Below are 24322 nucleotides of genomic sequence, written 5' to 3' on the forward strand. Positions count from 1 at the left end.
GTAAAATATTTACGAATTATGTACCCATAGCCTTAAATAAATTATTAGAAGAATTTTTTACTAAGCAACACCATTTTTGTTTAATTTAGTATTATTTTGTATTTTGACAACGACACCCGACTTGGGCGTCGAAACGTTAATAAAATCATTTTTTTGTAAAATTGTGGCTTATTTCCCATTGAAAATAGTTGTTTAATATTTTATTTGGGAAGTAAGCCACAATTTAAGTGTGGAAATAAATTTTGGTTTATTTCGCAAATATAAAGTAAAGTTTGTGTAACCTTCTGGCCAAGGTCTAGTTTTAGGGCTAAAACATGGATAGAAAAATGTAAATAACTATGAACAATAAAGTATTCAATCGTTCCAATATTTTGGAAATGAAATACCACTCCTGTAAATTTGATTTACGTAAAAAATGTATACCATTTATTTTAACATATAACTTTAATATCTAGTTGTCTTATAAAAAAAATTAATAATATAAAAATATATAACTACCTAAAAACTACATAATTTCATCAGTATATTTTTTATAATATTAATTGTGTAACAATTATTTTCTGATAGAATTACTAATTTTATATTAAGTTACAACCCTTTTGATGTAATTCTTGAATTTCTCATGCTGCTTGTCTTGCAGCTTCGCGATCTTATTCTTGGCTTTTTCGTCTTTACATCTAGCACATACCTCTTTTGTAAGGCCATGTAATGGGCTCTGGTAATAAAAGGACAGATCTTCTAGTTCTTTGTTCTTTCTGTGAATGCGAGTATGTAAAAATATTTCTATCACGCAAACAAAAACGAGCATGATGGGATGGAAGAATATCATTGTCGGTAGTAGAAAAATAGCCGCGGTAATCAACTGTGACTCCAGGGGATCTGCTTTACGTGGAGTGCAGTTGGTTTTTTCTTTTCTTTCTTGGTATCTTCTGTAGTAGTAGCTTGGGATTTTAAAAGTTCTGGTATATTCGTACTCCCCCGTTTCGACATTTTGGACTGTGGGGGCTTCGGATATTTCTCCAGTTTCAAGGTCTAGGTAAAATTCTCCAGTTTCAGCATCCATTTTTGGTTTCTAAAAAAGAAATAGTTTCTTTAATAACTAGTGACAATAAGAAATGTAATGGTAGGGGAGCAAAGTATGCTAAATGTGCAGTCACTCGAGCGCCTTGGGGACCTATTGGGTTGTGAAGAGTAGGTCCTAAAACCAAAAAAATTTAAGTAAAGTTTTCCATTTTAGTGGGGACTTGTCCATTTTTAATTTAATTTTCCATTTCCAACAATCGTTTTTTTAGATTATAGCGCCATCTATCCATAATTCGAAAAAATGTCTCGAAAAAAAGTTACTTATTTTTACGCAAGGAATCCAAATCTGCAATAAAAGTTTGGGGCTCCTATTTAAGATTTTAAAGTAACCCCCCACCTCACCTCCGTGGGGGTCGTGTTTGGTACCATTCGATAGATTTTTCAAAAATATTGAATAAGTATATTTTGCAGTTTTTCGATCTGATGTTTATTTTGCGAAATATCGCGGGATTTGTATTTAAAATTTTAAATTTACCCCCCAGCCCTCTCCGTGGGAGGGTCATGTTTGGTATCTTTCGATAGATTTTTGAAAAATATTGAACACGTAGTTTTTAGTTTTTCGATCTGACGTTCATTTCGCCAAATATTTGCTTTTTTTGTGAAACTTTTTGACTCACCCATTTCCTTAGGCCCCGCTCAAATCGTCAGAATTTTGAAATATACACTCTTTTGCATGTACTTAATTCATCTTAATCTGACAATTTCGATTATGTACTTTTAATCCAAATCCGCAATAAAAAATGTGGGTTCCCATTTAAGATTTTAAAGTAACCCCCCACCCCACCTCCGTGGGGGGTTGTGTTTGGTACCATTCGACAGATTTTTCAAAAATATTGAATAAGTGTATTTTTCAGTTTTTCGATCTGATGTTCATTTCGAGAAATATCGCGGGATTCGTAATTAAAATATTCAATTTAACCCCCCCCCCTCTCCGTGGGAAGTCGTGTTTGGTATCATTCGGTAGATTTTTGAAAAATATTGAGTACTTTTTTTCATTTTTTCGCTCTGTCATTCATTTCGCGAAATGTTCGCTTTTCTTTGTGAAACTTTGGGACTCACCCATTTCCTTACGCCCCGCTCAAATCGTCAGATTTTTGAAATATACACTGTTTTGCAAGTACTTAACTTACCTTATCTTAATCTGACAATTTCGAGTTTTTCTAAAGATAGATTTTTTTTCGGTCCCCCCTTAACGAACTCCCCTGCATTAAGAGAAAATATATGGTAGAGGTACATTTTCAGGGTACAAGGTTTCTTCTCATCTAATAATCTGACGCGCTCGGGTAACTTCAAAAATCCCCGTTTGGGCTCCCCTACCATAATAATAATAAACTAAAGTGCATAGAAATCGGCCCACTTTAAACTTTTGACTTAAACTATATTTTTTTCAGAAACTCTTACTCGGATCAAAAAAGGGATAAATTGTTTGAAAGATAATTTAATATGCTTTAATATAAGCATACATTTATGAAAATTTATTTTGACTTCTTATGTATAACCGTGTATAACATTGAAAAATGACTGCATCAAGTAAATGAACTTTTTTTACTGCCCACACAAAAAGGGTATTTGACAATTAAAAATTTAACAAGTAATACTTTCATAATGGGTAGGTATGATATCATCTTGCATTAATAACTGCTATGATACGATTAGGAATATATCTAATCAAGTTCGCTATTGTTTCTTGTGGGACGTTAAGCCGCTCTTCTTCTATTGCGACAATAAGCTCTGGGATCGAGTTTGGCGTATGATGTCTAGCTCGAATTTTGTTTTTGTTTTAGCTCATCCCATAAATGTTCTATGTGATTGAGGTCTGGACTGCACGTTGGCCATTCGATGACCCGAAAACCGACTTTGGTAATGTAATATTTCACGATTTTTAAGGTATGCGGCCTTGAATTGTCCTGCACAAAAATAAATTCGTCTCCAATGTAGTCAACGTAAGGCTAAAATCTCCTTGATGTATCTAGCACCCGTTAGACCTCCTCGCTCGTGAAGACGGTTATCCTACGAATGAAAACAAGGTCGATTCGTAACTCCATAGAAATTGCACCCCAGATTATGCAGGAACCACCTCCATCAGGAATCTGCTCTTCAATGCAGCATTCTGCAAATCACTCTACTCTTCTTCGGCACACTTTCCTTCTTCGGTTGCTGGAGAACCATGGCGGTACCATGGAGAAATATTCTGGTCTCATCTGAGAATACAACAAATCCCCATTATTTCAACGTCCAGTTCAGATGATCCTGTGCAAAACGCACAGGATCGTGCTTGACGATGCTCCACTGACTAATAACCATTCCTCTTCACGGAGCTGTTTTTACACTTGAATGACATTAAGGTGACGATCTTAATATTGATGACACAATAAAGCGATCATCACGAGCAATTATTGTAACACTTGTCAACACAAACAAAAATCAAAGTCGAAGGACTAAATACGGAATCCACGGAATACTTATACAGGAAAAGAATATCAGAGAAGATTGCTGAGAATGGAATATTAGAAAACGATAACATCGATAAAAGTTGGCGAAAACTTAAAGATAACGCAATCAACGCTGCAACAGAATCACTTGGAGAGAGAAAAGTAACGAATACTCACATATTAAAGAAAACCCCGTGGTTTAGAGAAGAAGTGAAGATAAAATGTGAAGAAAAGAAGAAAGCCTTTTTACAATACAACAAAACAAATACAACAGGCATACAGCCACTACAAACGAATCAGAAACGAAACGAATACTTTAGTGAGACAAATAAAAAGGGAACACTGCCAGAGTTTGTCAAAACAGATGGAACACGACTTCTGCGGAATACAAAACGAAGTATGGAGAATGATCAGAGGGCAAAGAAAGGAGATGAACGAATTAATAAAAGCGAAACACATTCAGAAGGAAACATGGGCAGACTACTTCCGATCTCTATTTGCTAAAGGCGACGATAATGAACCACCAACACCTGAAGTTACGACAAACGAAGAAATAAACATCGAAGAGGGAGAGGTAAAGAAAGCATTAAGAAAATTAAAAAATAGAAAATCTCCAGGAGAGGACAGGATATCGAACGAACTCCTAAAGTACGGAGGACAATTGAATGAAATTATACCATTAGTAGGAGAACAACAAGGTTTTAGGTCGGGAAGGTCATGCTGCCTGGAAGCTGGAAGATTTTTTGGATGCCTGACCACACTAAAACAGCATCAAATAACGCGAGAATAGATTTATTGCCACATGAATATTAAATAAATTCATTACGAAGGTCAGCATACTCAATTTTGCCAATGGCGTGAACGGAAAAAAGTTCAAGGAACTTCATTATACATTTTTTGGCGCACTTTCTGATTCTTTTAGGTCAGTCTTATTTAGCCCATTTACTCACAGTTTTTGCTTTAAATTTTAAAGAACCGCTTGGATTGACATGAAATTTGGCATACACATTCATAGCTAACATGTCAAAGAAAAAAGTGATGTTGTGCCGATGTGTGCTCTTGCCCTAGGGGTGAGTTTCACCCCTTCTCGGGTGTGCTTTTTTTCAAAATAATTTAAAAATTATTAGTAATACCTCAAAGAGTAGGTTTTGCTTTTCTGAATATATGGGATTTTTTGTTTTCTTGTAAGACAAAAATTGGTTAAGATTTACACTCGTGATTTGTGACTCGTTCAAGCCCTTTAAATTACAGCTCCCTCAAAAATAAGCACATTGAACCGATGAAACTTACAGATCATATAAACAATACATATGTAAAGTAACTTGTGAAGCAGTAACGATTAATTTTATTTAGGATGCTAATTAGGCAGTGATTTTCACGATTTTTTGTATCAAAAAAGGGGTAAACTTTATTTTGAGCGTAACTTGCTTATTTTTGATGCTAGAAACTGAAAAAACAAAACAAAAATACAGATTTTTTTAAACACTTTAAAAAAGTTGTCCCCCAAAAGTGCTTCATTTTTTGGTTATTACACGTTGAAATCAAATATTCGATTTGGAATTTGACGAATATGAACCTATTTTTCATTAGCTACAACTCTGTTTCTTCTAGGTCTAAAGACCTCATACATACACCATTTTTTTCACTGTTTTATAGTCTACATTTTGGCTAAGAATATTTTTTACGAGAAAATACTTACTTTTTGAGTTATTTGCAAAAAAAACCTTTTAAAAACGTGTTTTTTTTTTTTTGAAAAATGACAATATTCACTTGCAAATAACTCTTGTATTAATTACAAGATAATTAAGAATTACAAGAATTAATAATTGTATCAACTTAATAAAAAAACGTTATAGAACAAAAGTTGCTTAGAAATTAGTCAGTTTATCCATTTCCGGACTAATTTTCAACGTATATTCCTAGTTACAAGCCCGTTAGCTACAATCCAAGCGTTTCTTTAAAACTGATAGGTTTTGCAATATTTTACCGTTAATGAATGAACTATTAATTCCTATCTTTCAATTTGTTTGAATCGTGGTGTTAATGTTGTGTAAAAATGATTGGCAATAGTTTAAAGTTAACTACCATAAATAATTTTGTGGTAACTAATGAATTATACATAACATATTTTATATCTAACGTGTTATGAGTTTCTAGTACTATTATGATGTAAATAATATTCAATAAAAGTTTTTGATTCAATGACGATAATGTGCATTGATACGATAAATAATTTAAAATGGTATGATTGATTTAAATAGTAAAAATACGTTTCATATTTTCACAGAGTGAAAATATTCAACAAAATGAATCTTTGATTATTGATTTATTGTACTTCTTCCATTAACCTACGGCTCAACAATTCTGAATGATGTAGATAGGCGAACCAACATAGACCAAAAAGATGTTAATTACACAAGAGCAAGCAAAATTAGATGGGCTATAAATAAATTTGAGCCATATAAGTCTTCAGGGAGAGATGGCATGTATCCGATACTTTTGCATAAGAGGTATTGATACCACTCATAATATGCAAGTTCCTCAAAGCCTGTTTAGCAGGGGGGTCGTATCGGTAGATAAAGTATCAGACCTAACATCAAAGTCATATAGACCAATAAGCCTATTGTCTTTTCTACTAAAAGCGCCGAAAAGGCTTCTAGATAGGTACAAAAGAGACGACGTGACAGAAGATAATCCTCTAACCAAGCAATCGTAAATATCCATACCACGAGGCACACCTGCGGTAATATTCAGATGGATCAAAGTATCCCTGAAGAATAGGACAGCAATATCCACTCTGGGTAAAGCGACGATCAAAGCAAGAGCAGATGGGGGCCGTCCACAAGAAGGAGTTCTGTCACCTCCACTTTGGACAAACTTGGTACACGATTCTCTCAAAAAATTTGTCCAGACTTTTACTGTCTAGGATATGTTGACGATATTGCAATCGTCCTCAGGGACAACATTGTCCAGGTAGTGTCTAGGAGAATGCAAGCTGCCGTAAATATAGTTGATAACTGATGTAAACAAAAGAGACTAATATGCAATGCTCAAAAAACATTAATCGTCCACTTCAGAAAAAAGACAACATTACAAGGCCAAAACCACTGATGCATTTTTGATCATAGGCTTTCATGGAATACTTAAATACTGAAAACCACATAGAAAGCTACTATGTGTTTAAGCAGATGTTGAAGAATGTGTCGTAAGAATTGGGAGCTCAAGCCCAAATTGACTTTATGGTTCTACACAAGGGTTATTAGACCAATGATAACCTATGGGTCTGTGACGTGGTGAACAAAGACGCGACAAGTGGTAGCAATAGGGAAGTACTACTGAATCTACAAGCACTTCATATCTTTATACAGTGCGAAGCCAGATCAGTGATGCACAGATTATGTAATACATACTTAGAAAGACATAAGCCATTCGCTTAGTGCTGAAAATAGAAATTAATTGAGAAGCTAAAAGTAGTTATTGTAAAAGCAACCCATAGATGCAACAGCTACGAGATATAGTTTTGACAATAAATTCAAAATTTTATAACATATTAAAGAAAATTACCCTATTTTTTACAATACATTTTCAGAAACCTGTTTAATACAATCCACTTTTTATTCTTGTTAACAAGGTAGATTTACAATATGACACATTTGTTTTTTTTTGGAAATTTCCTCAAATTGAACTAAATTGCCAACGAAACCTGTTTTTTGCTATGCTTAGAAATATTTTATAGATGTGCTAATTATCATAAAATACACATCTTTTACAATACTAATAATAACGAATATCATATTCAAATAAGCCAAGAAATCTTGAAGGCCAACAGTAACCCTAAAAAAGTATATATTTTAATCCATTGGAAAGAAACCTCAATAACTGTAGTCTGCTATGCTGTCTACCTGTCCGTTATCTATTATAGTTGGAAAAATAAGCGAATTTTGTGGCTTATACCAATTAAAATTAGTAAATTGATTTGACAAAGTATCAATTTACAAAATCAAAACAATGATTCTTCTGATTTATGCATTTTATTCACTTTGTAAAGATTTTTGTAAAGCTGATAACGAGAATGACCTACAAAGGCATTTCCATAGTATTAGTATCACAGCAAACAAACTTTATATGAAAATATCAGTAGAAAAAACTAAATGTATAAGTAAAGAGCCGCGTAGATGCAAGTTAGAAATAGACGGCAAAATTGTACATTTCAATATTCATTTCAGTACTGTTTATTTTGCCGCATACTGTATTTGTTTCTCCATAATATGATATCTCTCAAGTATACCGATATTCTGGCTGCCTTGTTGACCTCTTTTTCACGTCCTCTGCAGTATATCCTTCATCATCATCATCAATCAGCCAATGGCGTCTACTGCTGGATATAAGCCTCAGTTATTTCCAGAGATAGTCGAAATTCATGACTTGCTCTATTATGTGTTCGTTAACCATCAGTTTAGATCTGATGGGGCACTTGGCTATCACCACTGACTGGGTTTTTCGTGAGATAATTGTTAAAAAATTGTAATTACGAACTTTAAAATTGATAGTAGAAGTCAATAACGAAAAAGAGAGTTCCAGATCAAAGGTGTACTCCCTGGACAAAGGATCATCGTTGATGATCTGGTCATCTAAACCATCTAAATGGTTTAGATGACCAGACAAAAACATCTAATCTCTAATCGACAGTGAACATAAGTACCAAAGAAGGCAGTATAATTTATTCGAAATAGAGTACTAGTGGGAGCACGCAAAATAGAATTCTATTTTAGTGACGTCACATTGCCTAGCAGCCGTCGATTCTTGCATTATGAAATTCGATTTTGTGACGTCAGCAAAATAGAATTCTATTTGCCGTGCTGAGGGCCCTGGATTGTTTTGATTGATTCTTTAACAAAATTGTTGCTATTTTAAGATGAAGTCGATTGTTTCATCTTTTTAGCGCTCACTTGTTAATTGAAAAAGCTCTCAAACTACCATGATTTAAGAAATCTCTAGTACAATAATAGCGAATACCAAGCAAAAGAAATAACAGTACAAGATCAGTAATAATTAATAAAAATTCGTAAGGAAATCAGAGGCGGATTTAAGCCAATGGGGGCCCCTAGGCAGAATTGGTGTGGGGCCCTACCTCCTACCATTAAAAAATATTGTTATAACTCTGGTATACAGCCAACTACAGGGTTGTCCCTTTTGGAATTACAAAAAAATGTTAATCTACTTTTATAAATATATTTTTCTTATTCTTCTTCTTGTGCCGCCTTCTAACGAAGGTTGAAGATCACTTCTTTAATAGCTTCTCTATCTTTTGCAACGTGAAATATCTGTTCAACACTGAGGTTAGTCCAATATGTGATATTCCTCAGCCAAAATTTCTTCTTTCTTCCAAAGCCTTTTCTTCCCTCTATTCTTCCTTGCACGATGACGTGTAGCAGAGGATTAATTTATCGTTTCGAAGTATGTGGCCGCAATATATTTTAGTAAGGGAGGAAAGTATGCTAAATGTGCAGTCACTCGAGTGCTTTGGGGACCTATTGGGTTGTGAAGAGTAGGTTCTAAAACCAAAAAAATTTAAGTAAAGTTTTCCATTTTAGTGTGCAACAATCGTTTTTTACGATTATAGCGCCATTTATCCATAATTCGAAAAAATGTTTCAAATAAAAGTTACTTATTTTTACGTAAGGAATCCGAATCCGCAATAAAAAAATGAGGGCTCCTTTTTAAAATTTTAAAGTAACCCCCCACCTCACCTCCGTGGGGGGTCGTGTTTGGTGCCATTCGATAGATTTTTCAAACTTATTGAATAAGTGTATTTTTCATCGATCTGATGTTCATTTCGCGAAATATCGCGGGATTCGTATTTAAAATTTAAAATTTACCCCCCTCTCCGTGGGGAGTCGTGTTTAGTATCATTCGATAGATTTTTGAAAAATATTGAGCACGTATTTTTTAATTTTTAGATCTATCGTTCATTTAGTGAAATATTCGCGTTTTTCTTGTGAAAATTTGTGACCCACCCATTTCCTTACGCCCCCCAAATCGTCAGATTTTTGAAATATACACTGTTTTGCATGTACTTAACTTACGTTATCTTAATCTGACGATTTCGAGTTTTTCTAAGCATAGTTTTTTTTTCGGCCTCCCCTTAACGAACTCCCTGTGTTTAGAGCCAATATATGGTAGAGGTACATCTACAGGGTACCAGGTTTCTCCCCATATGATAATCTGACGCGCTCGAGTTACTGCAAAAATCACCGCTTGGGCTCCCCTACCATTTTTAAATAATAAAAAATACAAGAGCTGTATCTTGTTACAGTAAAATTGGTCCAAGAGCTGTGAGACATTTTTGAGTAGGTATTTTAGGCAACCTGAAAATTTTTCAGGTGACTCTTCCATGATAGCCTAATACAAAAATGCCGGTCTGGCTGGAGGGTAGCGGTTATTTTCCCCAAAAATCCCCCCCAAAGTTAAAAAAGGGGTAAAAATTGTTATTACAAAAAATATCATTGACGTGACTTTAAAGTAAATTTAAATATTCAAATATAAAGAAAATAAACAGGCCAGGCGATTTGAGGGCGATTTTAACTCTGCAAGATACTTGCATGGGCGCCCCAGGATTATTTTCAGGGGATGCATCTGAACTTCAGAAGATTTCATCTGAATCTGTACATACTATTAACGAGTATAAAATATGCAACTTTACATGCAAATCTATGTACATTCCTTCCGGACAGGGAAGTACAATTATTATTTTGACAGGGTATTTTTTAATATTAAAAATAAATATTCTAAAAAAGACAGGTTTTTTTTTGGTGAAATTTTCCAACTGCCATGTGATCGAACAAATTACGCGTACATATAAATGAAAAGCGCTATAGGTAAGCAGCAGTGTGAGAAAGAGCTTATACCGATAGCTGTTTGCGTCCTCTGTTGTACCTGAGCGAGTCCGTTCGCTCGAGAAAAATCACGTGACCTGGCGATCCCATGTTGTTGTGCCTCGAAACTTTAGAGTAATTATTATATATTATAGTTTTTTAAGTAACTTTTTCTTAATCAAAGGAAAATAATACGTACTATACAATAGATTTTGCAAATATGATAGAAAAAGACAGATTTATTATTATAAATATATAGGTAGAAAAGTATAAAAGTATAAACTAAATTAATTCTGTGTCCGAATCTTGTACTTCATCTTCAAACTCCTCATCTGAGCTTAAATATTCACTGTCTTCTTCTTCGTCAGACTCCCCTCGAGACTCAGATTCCTCTTCTACATGATCTGTAAATAGTTGTAATATGTATTTAGAATTAATTAAAAATTAATTAACGACAATTTAATTAAATTACTACGTATTCTCTGTCCTTTTATACGGAGTCGAAGCCTGGACAATCACGGGCGCATCTGAAGAAAGACTTGCCATTGTTAAGATGTGCTGTTATTGAATAATGTAAAAAATATCATGAACACAACACGTAACAAACACGGAAACATTAAGAAAGATGAAAAAGGCAAAAGAAATACTCAACACTATAAAGGAAAGAAAAATGAGCCAAAATAAATATTCATTCTTTTCTTCTTCGTTCGTCTCCCCTCGAGACTCAGATTCCTCTTCTACCTGATCTGTAAATAGTTGTAAATATGTATTTAGAATTAATTAAAAATTAATTAGTGATTAATTAATTGAGTTGCTACGTATTCTTACTTATATAACTAATACTTAATACTTTTCCTTATATTATAAAGTAGCTCATTTTTCTTTCTTTCATAGTGTTGAGTGTTTGTTTTGCCTTTTTTTATCTTTCTTAATGTTTCCGTGTTTGTTACGTGTTGCGTCCATGATATTTTTTTACATTATTCGATAACACCACATCTCAACAATGGCAAGTCTATCTTCAGATGCGCCCGTGATTGTCCAGGCTTCGACTTCGTATAAAAGGACAGAGAATACGTAGCAACTCAATTAATTAATCAGTAATTAATTTTTAATTAATTATAAATACATATTACAACTATTTACAGATCATGTAGAAGAGGAATCTGAGTTTCGAGGGGAGTTTGACGAAGAAGAAGACAGTGAATATTTAAGCTCAGATGAGGAGTTTGAAGAAGAAGTACAAGATTCGCACACAGAATTAATTTAGTTTATACTTTTATACTTTTATACCTATATCTTTATAATAATATATCTCTTTTTCTAACATATTTGCAAAATCTATTGTATAGTACCTATTATTTTCCTTTAATTAAGAAAAAGTTACTTAAAAAACTATAATATATAATAGTTACTCTGACGTTTCGAGGCACAACAACATGGGATCGCCAGGTCACGTGATTTTTCTCGAGTGAACGGACTCGCTCAGGTACGACAGAGGACGCAAACAGCTATCGGTATACGCTCTTTCTCACACTCCTGCTTACCTATAGCGCTTTTCATTTATATGCACGCGTAATTTGTTCGATCACATGGCAGTTGGAAAATTTCACCAAAAAAAACCTGTCGTTTTAGAATAATTATTTTTAATATTAAAAAATACCCTGTCAAAATAATAATTTTACTTCCCTGTCCGGAAGGAATGTACATAGCTTTTCATGTATAGTTGTATATTTTATACTCGTTAATAGTATGTACAGATTCAGATGAAATCTTCTGAAGTTCAGATGCATCCCCTGAAAATAATCCTAGGGCGCCCATGCAAGTATCTTGCAAAGTTAAAAATCGCCCTCAAATCGCCTGGCCTGTTTATTTTCTTTATATTTGAATATTTAAATTTACTTTAAAGTCACGTCAATGATATTTTTTGTAATAACAATTTTTACCCTTTTTTTAACTTGGGGGGGATTTTTGGGGAAAATAACCGCTACCCTCCAGCCAGACCGGAATTTTTGTATTAGGCTATCATGGAAGAGTCACCTAAAAAATTTTCAGGTTGCCTAAAATACCTACTCAAAAATGTCTCACAGCTCTTATACTAAATATTATATTTACGGTTAGAGTAAAATATTATTTGTATGATAAAAGTTCGGGTAATTTTCGAGATTTTTTAATTGAAAATTCTTTGATTACTATGTCAGACATGTCTAGTTGCTTTAAGACATCGTGTTCAATGCATCTCATAGAGAGATGGTTCAAGCGCTCTTGAATCATCATAGCCTGAAGCCGATTTTTAATTAACTTAAGTTTTGAGAATCATCTCTCTCCACTGCTGTTAGTTAGCATCAGAACTAAATATAAACAAAGTGTCACCTCAACGTTTGGAAATTATCATTAACATTATTTTCTTTTAGCAGTAGGTACATTTGAAGTTCTTTACTTATACATATTTGATAAGCCGATTTCCCCTTTAAATGCATTGACAATTTTTACAAATTGTACAAATTGTAAATTTCATTGGGAGTTAAATTTTCCAAATGATTTAAAAATCCAAAATTGGAACGAATCGATTCATATGCAGAATGCTTCTGACTTAAAGAGGAAATGAAGTGATCTATAATAGCGATAAAATTTTGAGTCCTAAATTTCTCTGGTGTTGTTATTTCAGTCTATGGAGATGTTCCATAATCCAGTGGAATCCATTTAATTTTAGTAAATCGAATTGTTATTGTTTTGTTTTTTGACTTTTTACAAGCTTTGTCGATAAAATTGTACAATTTTTCAAGACAATAAAGCATATTTCTAGGGGCGGAGGTAAATTCCTCACCAACCAGTAAAAACATATAAGCCGACAGGTATTTTCCTCACCAAATTTAAAGGTTCATATTAATCCTGTAGGTATTCTCCTCACCAACTCACTCAGATAAGAAAATAAAAATATAGATTTAATTTAAGAATGTCTATTATGAAAGCGGGTGGAGGTAAATTCCTCACCAACCAGTAAAAACATATAATCCGACAGGTATTTTCCTCACCAAATTTAAAGGTTCCTATTAATCCGGTAGGTATTTTCCTCACCAACTCACTCAGGTAATAAAATAAAAATATAGGTTTAATTTAAGAATGTCTATTATGAAAGCATCCGAAATCCGAATACAAGACATTAATTTCCTTACATTATAATAATAGTTTATAATATAGATAATATGCAAGACGTATAAATTATTATTTAATATTTACTATAATAAGACAGACACTTTACAAAATCCATTCTAGTCATTTGATTAGACTGATATCTTATTAATAAATTTACTACATTTTTCAATTTCAGTTTAACTTGTTTATCTTTGATAGGTTTTGCAATATGCAAACTTTAAATTTTAACATACGTAACTACCTGAAATTCTTTAATTTTTTCAAAGAAAATATATATGGATGGATGCGTATTACAAAACGATAAATTAAAATGCTAATGAAAAGATTCGCAAGCATTCGTAATACGAATAACAGAAGAATTTGCCTCTGTCCACAAATATGGGGAGAACATGGCATTTTCGTCTATATAAGTTTCAACTAAATAATCAACATATCTATCTTAAATTTCATTTCCTGGTTTGCATGACATTAAATCAAACACAAAACAATCTGATACGTCTTCTGGTTTTATATGTAAGGCCAAAAGTATGTTTGAGCCACTTGCCTCTTTCAGAATCATTTTTATATTCTGATATTAAATCAAGAGACCAAGATATTTCTATACCAAGCTTAGTGTAGGTGAAATTTGCAACCATGTATTTTAGTGTTCGGACACATTTCAATGATTGCATTCCTTTTCAAAATCTTCAAAAATTTTACTAACATTAAACTCAATTTTGAGAGCTTTAAAAATTTCTGATTTTAACAAATAAAAAATATTGTTGTAAATTTCTGTTTTTTTGTTTGGCAGTAAACAGTATAATAAATAAATATAATGTCCATTAATTAGCCCATGAATAATGAATAATTGCAATGTGCCATCCATATAATAAAATTCAATGTGGCTAAAAGTCTTATATTTGTTTCACAACTAAATACAATTATCCTACTTTTGACACAGTGTATAAAGAGAAAATTTTCCCTCTTGGTTGTTTTTTGAGCACACCCCGTCACAAATTCTTGAACCTCATCAATATTGGAAGGAAGTCGACCAGGCATCATTTTTAGTCGATAATTATATATTTTTTCTTATGTAATTGACAACAATCGTAGTAATTGTTTCAGACAAATTAGCTGCAAGTGCTTGGCGTATAATTTTTGCTGGTTTTTCAATTCTCTTCTGCTTTACGTTTACAACAGTTAGAAACAATTTTTCGATCTAACTTCTGACAATCTGGTTCATGATTATGTTGTCGGCTACTTCTAGATATTGTAAAAGTTGCACCAATAGTAAAAAATTTGCACTACAAGTTGTTTTATCCTACAGAACACTTCTTCACTTTTTAGTTCAGTTTATAAAAATAAAATTTTCAAATACCAATACCGCGTAAGGTTTACCGCGATCACTTTCTATTAAACATGCCATTTTTGTCAAAATTCCAATTCTGACTAAAAATAAAATACTATAATTAATTGATTAATTATTATAGGTACCTACTGTAATTTAATAGTAGATAAATAATTCCCTTGAATGCCTTTTAGTAAAATCTACCTGCAATAACACATTTCGGTTTTGATGAGGAAAATACCTGTGGGATTATCACATACCCTTCCAAACCCAGGTAAAAGATTATTTTGGTGAGGAAAATACACCCGCCGATTTCTAGTCAGTCGAATATTCCTTAAAAGAATAAAAATTCTTTATGTTATTTAAGTGCCGCCACTCCTTAATTAAGGTCAATCTTTGGATCTTAGAGAATACGACTTGTGCTGTTTGTCCTCTCTAAGATTTCATTTCAAAACATTGCAAATATTCCTGTTTCCAGTAAACACATTCAATTATACAAACCATTTTACGAGTTTTATATTTTTGCTCATAGTCTTCTGAAATTTTGGATAATGCTGCTTTATTCTAATTATTACCAATAACTAATGCTTTTGCGGAATCACTTCTAGATGACCATCTAGTAGTATGTATTTACTCTTTTAGGAACAATAATATTTCTGCCACGGTTGGCGTTGCTCTCGCTTAAAGATATTCGATTAACAAGTTGTATGTATAAGTAGAGAAAGTGAAAAATTTATATAGTTCATATAGTTCTTCTAAGAAATAGAAGATTGCTATGGCAACAGGATAACACTCAGCTGCAGCTTTTGCAACTAAATTTAGAGAGTGACGGCACACGGAATCCACAACGCCATGATGTTTATGTTCTCTAATTTTAGCCTGAACACCATTATATTTTTCACTCATAACTGACCAGTGGCGGATTCAGAGGGGGTCACGGGGTCATGACCCCCCTCCCCAACGAAAATAAATATCAATTCAAATATCTTAAAAAAAAGAAAAACCGAGATATGTCAAACAACAAAAAAATTAGGCCCATCCAAAAAATAATTGAAACCCCACTTATCCTAGGGGTGGTAAGACTAAGTGACCTTGCATCAGAGAAAAGTAATTAAATCATCCTCAATATCCATGACCTCTCCCCCCCTCCTTGACCACCATGACCTTATTTGATAAATTAAAAAGAAATAAACTGTATAAATCGCTTGAAGAACTAGAAATAAGCAGAAGAATTATCAGAATGATACAAACAACACTAAGGAGAACTGAAAACCAAGTAAAAGTAAATAATTAAATATCAGACAGTTTCCTAGTAAATGAAGGAGTAAGGCAAGGTGGCCCACTTCTATCCATTTCTCTTTAGTCTCCTCCTGGAAAAAGTGCTGCGGGAAGCCAATATAAATAGAAAAAGAATTATACAGTGAGCACGTAAAGGTTGGAATAAATTCATTTTCCCAAGAGCGGACGATTTTGGAAAAAAATCCCGAAACAGGTCAATTTTTATTTTTAAATTACGACTTTTTGGCATATATATCATACTAGTGACGTCACCCATCTGGACGTGATGACGTCATCGATGATTTTTTTAAATGAGAATAGGGGTGGTATGATAGCTCATTTGAAAGGTAATTCAATTCTTTATTCAGTAATATAAACATTAACATAATTATTTATACAGGGTGCCTAAAAAATTTTTTTGAATTAATTTTATTGACATAAAAAGAAGAATGTGTGTAATTTATTTAATTCAAAATACATTTTACTGCTATCAGAAAACAGAAAAAAATGTTTTTTGGCAAATATATGTTGTTTTTTGCTTAAATTCAATATTAAAGCAGCCACCCACCAGCCTCGTGACTATTTGAACATTTAATTTAAGCCAATATCAATGATTATTTTTCAAATATTCATTTTTTTCTGTTTTCTGAGAGCAGTAAAATGTATTTTGAATTAAATAAATTACATATATTCTTCTTTTTATGTCAATAAATTTAATCCAAAAAAAAATTTTTTGGACACCCTGTATAAATAATTATGTTAATGTTTATATTACTGAATAGGGAATTGAATTACCTTTCAAATGAGCTATCACACGACCACTATTCTCATTTAAAAAAATTATCGATGACGTCATCACGCCCAGATGGGTGACGTCACTAGTATGATATATATGCCAAAAAGTCGTAATTTAAAAATAAAAATTGACCTGTTTCGGGATTTTTTTCCAAAATCTTCCATTCTCGAGAAAATGAATTTATTCCAACCTTTACGTGCTCACTGTATATCTTAAAAAGTATCAATGCCTGGCGTTCGCTGATGATATTATTATAGTAGTAGCAAGAATATGACAATGTAAGAGGAAAGTTTTTAATAGTACAAACAAATAATAATACCTACATTGTAAGTAGATTCAAGGAAATTGAGAGTTTTGAATATCTAGGAACAATACCTAATTATAACACGAAAACTAAATATAGAAGAAGAAATCCAGTACACGGTGTTCAAGAGAAAATCTAAATAAAAGTTGATCGAACACCCTATTTTTTTTGCTTTTATGCTTGCAGTATCCCTTGTAGATCAAAAATACGTCAAAATTAAAATCGGCTACGGGCACTTTTTTGCGCATGCGTAAAAGAAGATTTTTTCCATTTATCTTTTTGTTTTTTTGTTTTTCTTTATCTATATAATTGGATTTTCATGTATTTTAATATGTTTGAGTATGTATACCATATGTATACACACTCACATACACACACAGACATACACATACACACACAAATATACCGGGTGTTGAATAGTCAAACGGGCCATAGGAAAAATTGGGAAATTATAAAATGTTGAATTCCTGCTTCCATAATCAGTACCGGCGCTAGGGCATGAGGTGCCCGCCTGCAAAACAAGCACAGGCGCCCTCCCCCCCACACACACTTGTATAAGGCTCTAGCCTCTAAGTGGAACCCACATGCCCGAAGATCAAATCAATCATACTCCATAATGGAGTGGTACCTATCTGACCCCCAAGCTGTACCCAGATTAGGGTATTTGGGCTGGAATTTAAACAACATTTAAAAAATTAATTTTTCTATTTTAGTATTTTCTATAACACTAGCAGAAAAAAAGCTCATTTTGGCGCCTTCCATGCAGAGGCGCCCGCCTGCAGTACATCCCTTGCAGGCCCGTTATCGCCGGCCCTGTCCATAATTATTTTAAATCAAAATTCATGAGAAACTATTTGTAAAGGACTGAAACCTGTATAAAAGACAAATGTTAAAATTGTTCTACGAATTACACGCATTGCAGAATTTTGCAAAAATGTAAAACAATTGCCAAAGTATCTAATTCCATCGACCACTAAAAGTCAGAGTTTATCTCTAAAAATCATACGAACTAGCTAAATTTTGCTAAGAATATCAATTTTGGGACCCCTAAAAAGATGAAAAAAAGATTGCCACTCCTACCCTCGGGTTTCCCCCTAAAACCACCCCTCGTAGAGGGGGAAACAGAAAACTTCATATTACCAAGAATATGTTTATGCCGTATAAAAAAATGTTTTAAACAACAAATGCAGCTCAAATTTTATACAAAAATGGTTGTCAGCATTTTTTGTGCAGAATTAATTATTCTCTCGGAAACAACGCTTGAAGCGACCGGCGATTTTTAATGTCAGTTACGCGCTCGAACTCAATTTTTAAATAGAATTTGTATCAACTCGACGGTAAAAATTCTATATCTTTTGTTCAGAGTGTAATTTAATGTTAAGCGATTTTTGCCATTTTTTAAGATTCTCATGAGATCGATATAATTTATTATTTTCATTTACTGGTCGCTATGGAGTTTCCATTATTAGAGTAGAGCAGAGTCTTCAAAACTTGTAACGTAATATTTCGATTTTGAGTTTTGGCAACCAATATGAGGCATTTGAAATATGCCTAAATCACATTACAAATGATCTCACGCCAGGGACAATGCTTCCACGAAGAAAGAAGTGAGTGGAATTTGTATTTAAAGTTGTTTAATTTCGAAAAACTTACTTGTGTTATCAAACAGAAGCAGTTTACAAGTGTTTTAGGTATATTTCAAATGCCTCATATTTGTTGCCAAAACTTAAAATCGAAATATCCTGTTATATGTTTTGAAGATTATGCTCTATCTAATAATGGAAACTCCAATGCGACCAGCCAATGGAAATAATAAATTGTATTGATCTCATGAGAATCGTAAAAAATGTGGCAAAAATCGAGTAATGTTTATCTATCTAACAGATATACAGAAACTGACTTAATTTGCTACAAAATTCAAAAATTAGACACCAAAGCTGAACATATTTTATCTTTAAAACGCATTTGAGTTTTTGTCAAAAGCACGCTCTGATCAAACAATATTATATTTATTATACAAACTCTATTTAAAAATAGGCTATTGATTATGTATTTTAGAAAGGAACTACAACGTTAACGGGGTTTTATTGTTTCATAGAGTCAATGGAACTCTATATATGAAAAAACCGCGGAGTGCTACCATTTAAAGGAGTGCGTTTTTGAGAAAAGGGTGAATTAGTCCCTAGGCACAGGGCGAATTAGAGTGAGTTATATTCACCTTTGGTACAAACACGTCTACAGAAAAATTGTTTCTGGTTAAATTTACTATCGAAATATCACATTTTAAAGTCAAAAATATTTTTTCTTACAAAAATATATTCAAAAGAAAAGCAAGAAAAAAACGCGAAAGGTAGCATTTTTGTTTCTAGCCCTATAACTTTTTTCCACGGGGATATAGGTATAGGCATTGCGTCATAGAAAAAAAACTTCCATCCTTCCTCTTTAAAATGGCGTTTGGTGTAAGTCTGTGTGATTTACAGTTTCCAAAATATGATTTTTCAAATTTCGCCACTCACAACAATTTTGGGCGATTTTCCTTGTTACTTCGCAAACATTGTTCTGTAACTTTTTTTACGCAGCTTTAGGTATATGCAATGTTACATTTAGTAGGAAGAAAAGTCAATTATTTTTAAAATGGTCTATCGTAGAAGGCTGTATGACTATTTTTAAGTAAGATATGGTTTTTCAAAAATTTTATACTGTTAATGATTTTTGATATATTTTACGATTATTTTTAAATTTCTCATTATAACTTTTTTATTGTATATTTAGGTATACACTTGTGCAATAAAAAGAAAAGCTTATTTTCTTTACTTTAAAATGGTGTATTGTAAAAAATTCTAGGTCTATTTCTAAACAAGATATGCTTTTTCAAAGTTTGACATTATACACATGCAATAGGTCCCACTAAGTTGGAATCATATGGAAAACTTTTTATTATTAACTTTATAAAAAATTATTCTTTATAAAATGCTCTGCATAGTCTAAAACCTAAGATGTAATCATCAGATATAAAATTTTATCAATAGTGTACGAGGTATGTTAAAAAATATGAATTTCGCTCAAGAGTAAAGTACCTTTATATTCCACAATATCGAAAAGTGTTATCAAGAAAAGTTATTTGGAATTAAAAATTTGTTACAATATGCAATTATATTCTTCTAATTGAAAAAATAAAAAAATTTAAATTTTTTCTCAAATTACGGATCCCCTTGGATATCCCACGGATATCTTGTTTAAAAGTAGTCCTAGAGGTGATTGCAATATAACATTTTAAAGTAAAGAAAATAAGCTTTATTTATTCTAGAATGTATATACTTAAATGTACAAGAAAAAAGTCATAATGAGAAATTTAAAAAAATAATCCTAAAAAATATCAAAAATCATTAAAAGTATAAAATCTTGAAAAAGCATAACTTGTTTAAAAATAGTCGTACGACCTTACACAGTAGACCATTTTAAAGGCAATTGATTTCTCTTTTTACTAAATGTACCATTGCATATACCTAGAAATGCGTAGAAAAAAGTTACAGAATAATGTTTGCGAAATAATGGGGAAAATTGCTCAAAAATTCTGTGAGCGGAAAATTTTGAAAAATTCTATTTTGGAAACTATAAATCCTAGAGTCTTCTACCAAACGTCATTTTAAAAAGGAAGGATGGAAGTTATTTTTCGCTGAATCAATGCATATACCTATATCCCTGTGGAAAGAAATTATGGGGCTAAAAACAAAATTACTTTCTTTTGTGTTTTTTTCTTGCTCTTCTTTTGAATGCATTTTTGTAAAAAAAAAATACTTTCGACTTTAAAATATGATATTTAGATAGTAAATTTATCCTGGAACAATTTTTTTTTAGAAGTGTTTGTACAAAAGTGAATGGAACTCACCCTAATTCACCCTGTGCCTAGGGACTAATTCACCCCTTTCTCAAAAACGCACCCATTTAAATGGTAGCACTCCGCGGTTTTTTCAAATATAGATGTCCGTTGACCATATGAGACAATAAAATCCCATTAACGTTGTAGTTCCTTTTAGCTCTCTTATTTTGAACATAATCAATAGCCTAAAAATTGAGTTCGCGCGCGTTGTTTCTAAAAGAACGGTTCATTCTGCACAAAAAATGCTATCAAACATTTTGTTCAAAATCTCAGCTACATATTCTTGGTAATATGAAGTTTTCGATTTCCCCCTCTACGAGGGGTGGTTTTAGGGGGAAGACCGGGGGTAGGAGTTGCTATCTTTTTTGCATCTTTTTGGGGTCCCAAAATTGATATTCTTAGCAAAATTCAGCTAGTTCGTATAATTTTTAGAGGTAAAATCTGATTTTTAGTGGTCGATGGGATAGATACTTTGGCAATTGTTTTACATTTTTACAAAATTCTGGAATGTGTTTAATTAATTTTAACCAGAACAATTTTAACAATTATTGTTTTTAACACGTTAAACGCCGCAATGTATATAATATTACGGCTCTCTGGGCCGACTTAGCCGTGGTCCATACAGTATAGTAGTCACTGCGAGTAAGTGTAATTCGCGCGACCCTCTAAGTAAAATAAGCGTGAATCGTATATGATTCGCGCGGCATTCAGCGTGTATACAGATTTCAGTCCTCTACAAACAGTTTCTCATGTGTTTTGATGTAAAATAATTAGGGAAGCAGGAATTCAACAGTTTAGAATTGCCCATTGTTTCCTTTTGAAGCCCGTTTGATTATTCAACACCCGGTATATTTGTGTGTGTATGTGTATCTCTGTGTGTATATGTGTGAGTATGTATACATATCGTATACATACTCAAACATATTAAAATACATGAAAATCCGATAATACAGATAAAGAAAAATAAAAAAACAGAAAAATAAATAGAAAAATGTTTTTTACGCATGCGCACAAAAGTGCCCCGTAGCCGATTTTAATTTTGACGTATTTTTGATCTACAAGGGATACTGCAAGCATAAAATAAAAAAAAAAAATAGGGTGTTTGATCAACTTTTATTTAGATTTTCTCTTGAACACCGTGAGTATAGACGAATGAAAGCGAACAAGTGCGTCTATGCATTAAATAGGTGCGAAATTAAGAATATACAGAACGGTTTTTAGGCCTATAGTAACTTATGCATCAGAGGCATGGACATTAAATAAAAAGCAACAAGAAATAGTGCAGATATGGGAACGAAAAGTAACAAAATAATTGGAGGAAAAATGGAGAACAGTGTTTAGATCAGAAGGACAAATAAAGATCTGAGAGAGTTATATGGGGTGCTCAGCATACTAGGGGTAATAAGAACCCGACGACTAAGATACAGACTAAGATATAGAGGACGCCAAATGTCACTGTAAAGTACAATTGGAGGACGTCAGAGAAGGTGTCGACCCCGAACAAGATGGAAAATGGATGTAGATGATCTAAAAAGAAAGCAATGGACAAGAACGGATGGAGCAGAATGGTCAATCAAGCCATGAGCCTACTAGGATAGACGCGATAATTATTATTTTTATTATCTGATTTGTGGAATTATCAGAATTTGCGGTTAGATATAATTATAAACAAAGAATAATCAATTTCAAGATTATAAACTTGAATGTTAATGTTTTTTTTTGTTAAAAAGAAAACAAGGCTTTCAACGAAATGACACAAAAAGCGCAATATTTTTATCTAATTATAGGTTTGCGTTTGAACTGATGCAATTTTTAATTGAATGAATACAATGTAAATTATACGTCATTACAACAATTTTTATTACAGCCGACAAGTAGGTATTTAAACATTTATTCTATTCTGGCTATGGGATACATAATGAAAAATACTAAATGTTTATTTCGAATAACTAGAATACAATATTCCCGTAATCAACTGGAAATGTACCTTACCGTTTAAAATTTTTGTTATGCCATTTCCAGAAATCCAAACAAAACCAATTATTATCACAAACACAAATACATCAGCTTCGTGAAATGTCCATACAATAACTAATTTTTTTATTCACCAGTAAAAGGTTGAAGGTCAGGAAAAATTATACAGGGCACAATCACATCCTCTTTTATTAGACATACACAAATTCACTGAACACACGGTAAAAACTCAAGTGTATTGTATGTAGTTTCCTTTCAGTTTGAGATAATATTATGTTTGCATTGATTACATAACAAGGTGGCTTCCTAGAGAAGTCTGTACATATATAAGGTGTGCCAAGCTTAACGAAATGACGTCTACTACGTAAACAAATAAATTAAAATTCTTTTCATTGAAATGTTAGTTCAGTATCAGCCATAAAATAAAGTTACTATACTTATTGCAGGCATTCTAAGCACTAAAAGTATTCAAAAGGACATAGTATACCTATACGCACCAATGAAACCTGAACAAAGAGATGCACACACACACTAAGATTACACACAATTGCGTAAGATTACAAAACAAAAAAAAAAAATGAAAAACTTAGGTCTACAGTTGAAAAACTCTTGTAAAACTCTCTCAAATCTTAGTAAAATCAAAACAGATTGAGTGATCAATAATTATTGGTCTTTAGTGCCGAAATCTCCCGAAACTGCAGAAGATGTGCCCTAGCAGTAGCCCTGGCACCAGATCCTCCGGGGGTCGACTCTGACGGCTTATTCATGTTCAGCGACCCCAAAAATCACCGAGTAACAAAATCTGACCCTTAATATAAAAATCCAAGATCTTTGATAAAAGTTATATTTTATTTAAATATACTGATTTTGAAATATTTATGCACTTTTGGATGCATTTTCTGCACTATGCAATTATGCATTTCCAACAATTTTTCTATTGTAGGAGTTTTTCCTGACGTCATCTTGAACAAAATGCAGAAAGTTGCAAGTCGATATGTATGTACCTACTGTATTTAAAAATTGATTTATTTCGTTTTTAGTTCTAAATGCCGTGGTATCTGTTTGTTAAACAAGAGATTGTTATGTTAAAACTATCGTCCCGTACTAATGTTATTTTATCTGTGTTGAGATTTTGTTGAGATAAGCAGTGTTTAATTGTAAAATGTAAATAAGAATAAGTATAACATAGTTAATAGTAAATAAGAAATGTACCTACTATA

General features: G+C 32.7%; 1 protein-coding gene across 1 annotated transcript; it reads right to left on the minus strand.

The window, feature by feature from the left end:
- Positions 1 to 425: 425 nt before the first annotated feature.
- On the minus strand, positions 426 to 23512 carry LOC126881090 (uncharacterized). The gene is made up of 2 exons (XM_050645129.1): positions 23121 to 23512; positions 426 to 1072 (listed from the first exon to the last, which is right to left on the minus strand). The coding sequence occupies exon 2, from the start codon at positions 1061 to 1063 to the stop codon at positions 584 to 586; it is 480 nt and encodes a 159-aa protein (XP_050501086.1). The 5' UTR covers positions 1064 to 1072; positions 23121 to 23512; the 3' UTR covers positions 426 to 583.
- Between the last annotated feature and the right edge of the window lie 810 nt (positions 23513 to 24322).

This window comes from Diabrotica virgifera, chromosome 3 (assembly GCF_917563875.1).
Source record: "Diabrotica virgifera virgifera chromosome 3, PGI_DIABVI_V3a".
NCBI classification, from domain to species: Eukaryota; Metazoa; Arthropoda; class Insecta; order Coleoptera; family Chrysomelidae; genus Diabrotica; species Diabrotica virgifera.